Source organism: Olea europaea, chromosome 13 (assembly GCF_002742605.1).
Source record: "Olea europaea var. sylvestris chromosome 13, O_europaea_v1, whole genome shotgun sequence".
NCBI lineage: Eukaryota > Viridiplantae > Streptophyta > Magnoliopsida > Lamiales > Oleaceae > Olea > Olea europaea.
Window position 1 is genome coordinate 1,402,207 of NC_036249.1, and position 9,800 is coordinate 1,412,006.

General features: G+C 34.8%; 2 protein-coding genes across 3 annotated transcripts in view; one reads left to right on the top strand and one right to left on the bottom strand.

Annotated features, from left to right (window-relative positions):
• LOC111408156 overlaps window positions 1-9,800 on the bottom strand; it is a 24,546-nt gene that overhangs the window by 11,374 nt on the left and 3,372 nt on the right. Inside the window, exons 7-13 of the mRNA XM_023037958.1 lie at window positions 9,215-9,275; window positions 9,067-9,132; window positions 7,129-7,195; window positions 6,848-7,013; window positions 6,581-6,749; window positions 1,860-1,940; window positions 1,103-1,124 (exon numbers count right to left, since the gene is read on the bottom strand). Of these exons, the coding sequence (XP_022893726.1) occupies window positions 1,103-1,124; window positions 1,860-1,940; window positions 6,581-6,749; window positions 6,848-7,013; window positions 7,129-7,195; window positions 9,067-9,132; window positions 9,215-9,275 (632 nt within the window). The remainder of the gene's footprint in view (window positions 1-1,102; window positions 1,125-1,859; window positions 1,941-6,580; window positions 6,750-6,847; window positions 7,014-7,128; window positions 7,196-9,066; window positions 9,133-9,214; window positions 9,276-9,800) is intronic.
• LOC111407209 (protein FAR1-RELATED SEQUENCE 5-like) lies at window positions 2,130-5,027 on the top strand. Of its 2 annotated transcripts, XR_002705039.1 has the most exons (6): window positions 2,130-2,401; window positions 3,298-4,211; window positions 4,295-4,429; window positions 4,504-4,573; window positions 4,654-4,748; window positions 4,834-5,027. XR_002705039.1 is itself a non-coding variant. In XM_023036554.1 (5 exons), exons 1-2 carry the CDS (start codon window positions 2,389-2,391, stop codon window positions 3,933-3,935), a joined length of 651 nt encoding a protein of 216 aa, XP_022892322.1. In that variant the 5' UTR covers window positions 2,130-2,388; the 3' UTR covers window positions 3,936-4,211; window positions 4,295-4,573; window positions 4,654-4,748; window positions 4,834-5,027. The 2 variants fall into 2 exon arrangements, 1 of the variants encoding a protein (XP_022892322.1); XM_023036554.1 differs by having other exon boundaries at window positions 4,295-4,573.

A 9,800-nucleotide genomic window follows, 5' to 3' on the forward strand; every position in this document is an offset into this window, starting at 1 on the left:
CCAAGTAAAACTCATTACGTCCAACGTCGGCAGGAGCGAGAAAACTTGGGGTTATGTATGGGCGACTCAGAAGTTTCTGAAAGTCATCAAAACTAAAGGAATCGCTAGTTTGAGATTGTGAAGCAGCCATTGGAGAATGAACGAAACTTTTCAGGGTTACGTAACAAAGAAGCAAAAGATGAACAGTGAATCGTGAAAGAGATGCAGAAAATATGAGGCGTGATTTGGTAGCAGTGAAATGGCGTGTTTGGGGTTTATAAGGGTTTGCAAAACGACGCACTTTTTCAAGTTATAGAAGAAAACAATGATTGAAATTCTTGGGAGTTTCGAATGTTACTGGAAACACAAAGTGAATATGGCAAAATCTAATAATTATTATTAATTCTGCCATATTGGGGGGTAATTGTTGACACATAAAAATTCAGCCCAAATCGAACAGCCCAAGGAGTAAAGCCCAATTGAAGGATCCTCAAATCGGATAGCCCAAAGAACGAAGTCCAATCGAACGAATCAAGGTGAAGGCCCAAATAAGGGGCTCAAGAATGCGGTAACGCCATCGCCCAAGTTTACAAGTCGCCCAAAATCTGAACGAATGGGGTGTCATACGGTCGTCCAGAGCTGTTATTCTACTCTCGCCCAAACCTTCAAGTCGCCCAAGGTATCAACAAATATAACGCATCGTGGTTATCAAAGAATGCAGTTATCAAGGCAGTTGTTAAAGTAGCCTTATCACGTTCCACGACTCAAGGAATTCAATCGAAAGCAGTTGAACGATGAAAGATAATGGCAACAGTTAAAAGGCAGTTTCATGACAAAATGGCCACTACAAAGAAAGTGAGTGGTTATAGGACGATCAAGCAGTTTTTGGGGTAGTTAATCACAAAGAGATCGTCTATGAGGTATAAAAGGGAGAAAGGACGCAGAAGCAAAGGACCGAATCCAAAACTCTCGAACAGAGAATATGTAATTTTCATTTCCTTAGCTTTTAGACTTAAACATTTTTCTTTCTGTAACTCGTGTGCTTGCGCTCCTTGGAGGCACGTTGTTTTTCATTCCCAATTGTAACGTTCATCGCCAATAAAAGAACACCCCTTTTTGGGACTTTTTCTCAAGAGGTTTCGCCCCTTGCACAATCGTCTGATCCTTTTTAATTGTTAGCGACTTAACCAGCGCGAACAATTCCATATGATGAAAACAGATGGTACAACCGCCCTCTAGCTACCCAAAAAGAAATTATGTGGAGGGAATTAAAGGGGTTTATTAAAGAACGGTTAAGGATAATGGGATCGAAACCCTCTCTCCATCGAAGAAAATGAGAGAGGGCAATCTGATGATACTTCATTTGATGATAGTACAATGAAACAAGGAATCCTTTTAATATGATGCAAAACCAATCTTTTGAACCCTTGGTAAACAAAAGCCTGCATAGCATTCAAGTTCCTCTCTCTGAAAGCGTATTAGGCTAAGCTGAAAAAGAAGTAATTTTACTATCAAAATAAGCCATTATGAAGTTGATTTCATGAGAAGTGGTTTTGTGAAAAGTGATTTTTTTTTTTTTTAAAAAAATTTGTGGATAAAAAATTACGGAAAAGTTACGAGGAAATGTAAAAAATAATTTTTTTGAAAAATGTGTAGTTAAAAATGAGTGTATATATATATATATATTTTTATTTTTATTTTTTTTTGAAAAAATCAGTTTCAAACAAGGACTTATTTTAAATTTTGGTCAATGCAAAAACTACATGTTTAAAACTTATTTACTTATTATAAGTAAACTTAATCGTAGCCATACATACTCTAAGAGATGGAATAGAATAATCTAGTTGAAGGATAATGTAAGCATTGATGTATGGATGCGCTTGTTAACAAAATATTCTGGTCTGAACTAACCTTAAGTGCCACCTCCGTACAGCACGAAGAAACATCCACCATCAGTTCTTGGAAAATGTTAGTCCAACATAATCTTTGACATGTAACATGACAGAATGACTTGGATTTTAAAAAGAAAAGAAATGGAAAACTTACTAAATGGGTTATGAAGTCAACAATGTGGTCCCCACTCCAAATGAAACCCTTTTCCATTCTCAGACATTTAGGCGCCCATTTTTCCCACATTTTTCACCCTCCAGTTTCCCATTTCCATGGTAAGCTTCTTCGCCTCTGTTGGGAAATCCCATCTTCAGAATGTTAAGTAGCCATTTTTATTTGGTTTTTCCCTTTCCACAGTGAGTTCGATCGAGTAGCTACGGTGTTGTGTCTTGGACCTTCGGCCAGCTCCGACTAGTGGGCCTATTTCACTTCCACTCCTACCATTCGATCCACTTTGCTTCCGCCATATCTCCGACCATTTCGCCACATTAGCTCTGACCTTCGCTTGTTTTGTTGAAGATGACAGGAGAAGGTAAAATTTGAAATTTATTTTGATTCTTTGTTGAATGAGTCGAACTCCATTTTTTATGCAAGTAAAAGCAAACATGCTGGGTGATTAATTAAAATTTATTTTGATTCTTTGGTTGAATGAGTCGAACTCCATTTTTTATGCAAGTAAAAGCAAACATGCTGGGTGATTAATTAAAATTTATTTTGATTCTTTGGTTGAATGAGTCGAACTCCATTTTTTATGCAAGTAAAAGCAAACATGCTGGGTGATTAATTAAAATTTATTTTGATTCTTTGGTTGAATGAGTCGAACTCCATTTTTTATGCAAGTAAAAGCAAACATGCTGGGTGATTAATTAAAATTTATTTTGATTCTTTGGTTGAATGAGTCGAACTCCATTTTTTATGCAAGTAAAAGCAAACATGCTGGGTGATTAATTAAAATTTATTTTGATTCTTTGGTTGAATGAGTCGAACTCCATTTTTTATGCAAGTAAAAGCAAACATGCTGGGTGATTAATTAAAATTTATTTTGATTCTTTGGTTGAATGAGTCGAACTCCATTTTTTATGCAAGTAAAAGCAAACATGCTGGGTGATTAATTAAAATTTATTTTGATTCTTTGGTTGAATGAGTCGAACTCCATTTTATATGCGAGTAGAAGCAAACATACCAAGCATCATGATTTAGGAAGGATTTTTTTTTTTTTCATTTTTGGAAGAATCTGTCTCTGTTAGTACCAGCAGCTTCATCTAGTACTGGAGAATAGATACATAAGTGAAAATGTCTTTAACTAAATATGTTGCAATTTGTAAATGTTATAGATGACCATAAATAAATATATTGCATCAATTGTCTTTAAAAATAGTTCACTTAAAGAGGGCTACTAATAAAGTTTCGATCGGGTTTATGTCACAGGGAATGAAATTTCGAATGACGTTGGAGCTGCTATGTTGGAGTTAGATGACGAAAATGTTATCGAGAATATGAAAGTACTGGGTAACGGTGCAACAGGAGGTGATGGTGCGGTTGTGCCTGAGGTGGGCATGAAGTTTAAGGATGAGAATGAACTTTTCGAGTTTTATAAAAGATATGCATATGACTTGGGTTTTTCAGTGGGAAAAAGAAATTCGAAAAGGGATGATGATGGAGTTATGCGATATGTTACATTTGTTTGCAGCAGTGAAGCGAAAAAAGTCAATAATACAAGTGTTTCTCTGAGGCCGGCAGCTACCATGCAGAGTGGATGTAAAGCCATATTGACTGCATGTTCAGATATTAAGGAAATTTGGAGAATTAATACAGTACACCTCGATCATAACCACGGAATAAGTCCTTCGAAGTTCAGATTGTATCGTTATAATAGAGAGCTAAGTGCTCAGGTGAAACGACGACTTGAAGTAAATGACATTACAGGAATACCACTGCACAAAAGTTACAACTCCGCAGTTGTCGAAGCAGGTGGATATGAGAATATGACCCCACACGAAGGTTGCAGTGAATTACGACAGGTTGGTCAGTACCCTTGCACAATTAATGTACGAGAATATGGTTAAATCATTCGCTACGTTGGCAAGTATTACTTGTGATGACAATGTAAAGCATCTTCTATATTGAAGTGGATTGAAATTCAATGTAAAGAGATGGCGACGTCGAAGTCAAGTAGCAGTAGTAATGTCTTGTCCACGCATTTAGCACCTCAGTGTGCAGCGTCACAAGATAATGACAGTAGTTGCGGTGGCGTATGGGATCCAAAATGCGCAAAGAGAAAAGGGGCTCCTAAAAAACTTCGGAATAAATCGCCATTGGAATCGAGTTCAACTAAAGCTAAGGTATGTTACATTATTTGGAAGTCATCGATTTTTTTAATTCATGTACAAATGCACAAAATAAATTGAAGAACGTTGCGATGCAGGCTGGATGTGCAACCAAAGGGAAGAAACCCAAGACACATAACAATAACCTTGGAGATCGTGCACCCGCATTTCAGACAACTCAAGAAGCGCAACGATCAATACCGATTCCGTTTTCATATTCACAGCTACTAATGGTTAGTGTATACATGGTTCATTTTCCTTTGTACAAATATATATGACCGATACATAAAACTTTTTTTCCATGAAGGGTGCAAACCAAAGCTTCGAGTTTGCACAACACTTATAGTCATCTAGTTCGATCCGCCCGAATGGTCAAGGTAAATATGAGGGGTCGTTCTAATTAGTTGAGGTTGTTTCCTATTTATTGGCTTGTGTATTAATACTTTTGGGTGTACAGTATATAATGCAATGCCTCACTATGTTCCATATTTGTCGGACAACAATGGTGCAAACCCATGATGTTGGAATAATGACCATGGAAATAGATATCTGGTAAATACGAATTATCATGAACCTATCAATTATTCTTCTCATTTAATGTCAAGTGTCAACTAACCTTGGTTTGGTATTGGTATAGGTATAGGTATTTGAATGGAGAATGTACGTGAGAGCTCTGGCGAGTGATATATGAAGTGGGAGAGCCGTTCAACTTGAAGCTTCAATTGTTTTGCTAATTTGATTAATGGATAACCAATTAGTTGTGGGCATGTAATGAATGTAATATAGATGTTGCTATGGTTGTTTTGTTGAACTTATTTGGATCAAGTGAAAAATGGAATTGTTTGAAAATATAAACGTTGTCATGGTTATTTTCCTCCACATTATGTACACAAAGGTATAGACATGCTGGAATGAGTGTGTCCAGGAAAATATGCATCCACATTGCACTAAAGATATGACAATAGAACATAGAGATAATGGAAATCCAATTTTCATATAAGGATTGCAATTACAATAGCACACTACTTAACTAATACATCCAAAGACTTTGCTACTTCACACTACTCAGTCCATGGAAAAAATCAGCAGGAATCATATCAAAATCATTATTATCCGAGTATGCAAATTACAAATTTACAAATTCGACAATCCACTAAAACTTGGTAGTTTTCCATTGAAATGGCTCCTTTGAAGTCCAAGATTCTTTACTTTGTCCAACTGATTGAAATTCTGAGGCAAAGGTCCCCTTTAACTTGAGGCCCCTGAACCTGAATCTACGTGAGTCTGCCATTCGAACAAAACACGAGGCCATGCAGGAGGGACACATAGATCATTCTCCTTGGTCAGCCATTTCAACAGTTGTGGATTTTCCAATCCATTTATGAAATCATACAAAATATTGAAATCATTTTAACTGCTCCCAAAAGCTCACCAATTATCCCCCACCACAACACCAACAATGCATAGCAATTTTCTTTGAACAGAATCTATTTTGCTAACATAACAAAATTTCCAAACAAGCCAAAAAATACCAAAATCGATCAGAAATCATCCCAAAAAACTGATTTGCCGCAAAAATGCTTTTGCCGGAATCTCCACCTCCGACGACATCCAAGGTCCCTTACCACCACCGGCCCATTGCCCACCCCTAGACGGCTCTACCCACGGATCCAATTTACCCAAAACAACATTCTATAATTCTGCATTAATCCCATAATCTCCACCAGTCGCGAAGCCGGTGCTATAGGGGTCGAAAATTGCAAATTCCAATTACCTTCTGGTTGACCCATGGTCGGAGACTACAAACTTACCTGCGTCAGATTTGGGGCTGGAAAACCTTTCGGATTTTGTGTTCGTGCTGGACAATTTGTGAGACTCTGGGGAAAATAAATGCTTCAGATTTAGTGTTATCATGTACGGTTGCCTTCTCTTGGTGCCGGCGTCGAAGGCTCGGAGTGGTTGGGTGAGATTGTTGAAGGTTCTGAGAGTGAAAGGTTTGGGGAAAAATTTTGATTCTGGGGGTTATGAAGTGTTGGTGGTTTTAAAATTCAAAATGGGTCGGTTTGGGGCTATTTCAAAGTTCCAGTAAAATCATTTTTTTCCCTTTTTAAATTCAAAGTGTATTCCATGTCAGCATGTCACTCCTTCTGTCATGCCTTTCTGTTATGGTAGTAGAATCCTCAATTCTTTGATACGTACAAGGATGCTGAAATCAAAATTAATATTTTGACTTTGAAATTTCATCGAGTCATCATCTTTAGTCCACTCCAATGTATCTATTTCTCCTCTGATCTGAAGGTGATTTCATTTTTTATTTTGTTAAATCACAATAATGAGGTCCTCAATAACGAGTATAAGAGCAGAGCCAAATTTTGACCTTGAGCTTAACTTATTGAAATATTTCTCAACTTTATCCAGGAGTTGGCCAAAAGGTGACTTTATTGGCCAATTCTGCAAAGTGTTAGCTACCGAATCTAACTTCGAGTGCAATGCTGCTGCCATCCTTAATGCTTCCAATTTCTTTGTGGGAAAATCTTCAAATCTTGTTAACACCTGCAGCATAAAGATTTGTACTGCATGATCATCCGGGGATACTTATGGTGCAATTATGCAAGCTTATAGGAATCAATAAGGGACTCGTTCGATTGAACCTGTGTTTCATCAGTTAATTCCTCAAGGTGAGATTCCAAGTATTGGTGGAACTTAATGAGCTCAGCCATGTCGGATGTCTGGAAAGAAGTTATTGCAGATTTCACATCGTTAATTGATTTTGCGTGATTCTCGATATCCTCGTCAATTTGTTGGAAGTACGCTGACCTGAAAAATTAATGCAAACAATAATGGATAAATTATTCCATTTCTTCTAGGTAGTAATATGACACTGTGCCTATTAAGCACACTTATTTATTATAAAAATATCCTAAAAATCTACCGTTTTTTCATCTGTGCTAATGCATAAGCCATTCCCTGTTTTCCTCCGGTAGAGGTGTCAAATATACCTTTTGTAGGTATTTTTAGTCCCAGTAGTAAACAAAATAATAAAAGAAATTGCAAGAACACCAAAGATTTTTCGCCCTTAGGCCCGGATGTTCACCCACAAAGGGCTAATCACCACGTTGAGCATCCACTTTAAGTGGTTATCGCTCCAATCCACTAGAACCAGCAAAAATATCAAGTGTTTAAGGATTACAAACAACAGATCTTAAAAGATCTAGCCCTCAGACTCTGTAAAGTTTCGGATTCTCACTCACACAGATTACACCAAAGTAATCAGTACCAAACACTCAATCAGTAAGTAGAATCATCACAAAAATACTATAATCTATACTAGATCTCACCAAGAACATCTAGGTACCAAGAGATTACAGAAGAAAACCAAGAGTTTTCAAGATGAGACGAATAGAGAACGAAGACCCACAAAGAACCCTAGAACTCTCTCGAATGAATGAGGCAAGTGAAGAGTCTAGGGCAAGGTAAATGAAAAAATCATTTGCATCCAACGGTTCAACCGACTCCACCTGGCATGGGAAATATAGCTTTATAGCTTAAATAGAAGGTTGATTTTCCAAATTAGACTAAGAAATAAAAACATTTGAAAACTAGTCTCCAAACAACTAATTTTCCAAAAATACCCTTAATAGAGAAATTGCAACCAAAGCCATTATAATGTCTAAAAATCTTCAAATAAGTCCTCAAGAAAATATAGATCATAAATTTTTAATAAATCTAGATCCAAATATTATACAAAATTTTATTGATCTAAAAATCTATACAGAAAACGAATTAATCTATCTAGAAGAAGATCTGAAAGACTTCTTTATAGAATATTTAGACCCAAAAATAAAAAATAAAAATGATTCTATAGATAACGAAGCAATCAAAATGGAAAAAGACATATATAAATTAATTCTTAATTTAAGAAGGAGAATTGAAAAATTAAACATAATTATTCAAGAAAAAGTATTAATAAAAAATAGTGAATTTTATAAATTCTATTGTGACATTTTAAATACTTTTGAAGAATCTAATTGGCTCAAAAATATTAACCCCTCCGCTGCACACTCCGACCAAATGGTATCAGAGCCAGATTACGAACTAAAAATTATGATGAATATAGTAGATGAAGAAAATATAATTGAAGAATTTTTGGAAAAGGTTAAAAAACATAAAAAACCTAGTTATCCCTATTTACCTAAAAACACTACGAATGAAAGTTTTGAGGATATACATAAAAGACTAGAAAATCTAGAATATAATCTACAAGTAGGAAATGCATTATTAGATAATAATCTTAGAAGAAAAGATAGGATTATAATTAATCCACCCCAAGATTTTAGAATAACAAAAAATAAAGGAAAAAAGCATGAAGAAAAACAATATATGATAACAGATGTAGAAGAAATAGAACAAAAATTCTTAGAATCTACAGGTGAAGAGTATGAAGAATATAAAAAGCAGTTAGAAGAATTAACTGAAAAAATGGAGAATATAAAAATGAATACTAATCCATCTTCAAGTCATGATATAAAAGTAGAATTTAGTAGTGATGAAGAACAAGACTTTCCTTATGGTACTCCTATACCTGATAAGGCTGATGTTAATCAATATAGAAAAACCCAGAAAAGATATACTGGTAATGTAAGAAAACAATCTATAAAAGAAATAAATCCAATGAAATCTTATAATGAACCAATCCACACAACAGGAATATGGTTAGATTTAGATTGTGTAGATAAAAATAAAGCTATTGAAACATGGATAAAAAGTACAGATTTAGCTATACAATTTAATAAATGGGAAACATATACGGCTTTTGGATTTATAGAACACACATTTAGAGGAACTGTCTCTGAATGGTGGAGAAAGTTACCAGAAACCATCAAAGGAGGTGTAAAATATGGAGCAAATAGAACTGAAGTACTAGATAATAGAAATTCTTTAAATGAACAAAATATACAAGAAATATTAAAAAGATTTGAAAAAATCTTAAGAATAGAATTTCTAGGAAATAGACATACCTCTAATGAAGAAGAAAGAACACAAGAAGAATATAACCAAGGAATGATTGCAATGGAAAATCTAAAGATATGTGATATGTGTGAGTTAGAAAGATATAAATGTAAATTTGAAGAATTATACTATGTATTAAATCAAGGAGACTATCAAGAAAATAAACCGATTTTAAGATCTTACTTTACAAAGTTACCATTCCCATGGGGAATTAAGTTACTAAAAGAATATGAGAAATTATTGCCTCTAGGAAAAGAGGAAGGAATTGAAATAGATAGTCTTGGAAGCAGAATTGAATTTACAAAAAGAATGATAAGTATGTGGTGTAGAGAAGCACTAGAAAATAAGAAAGCTTATAAAATAAGAAAAAATTCATTATGTTGTTACAAAGATAATGGTCAGATAGAACAATTTGGATGCTATAAAAAGAAGTTTAAACCATATAAGAAATATATAAGGAGATTCAAAAACTATAAAAAGTTCAATAAAAGAAATTTTAAACCACATAAAAAATACTTCAAGAAAAGAAATTGGAATAAGAAATTTAAACCAAGAAACATTAAAAAATGTAGATGTTTTATTTGTAATGAAGAA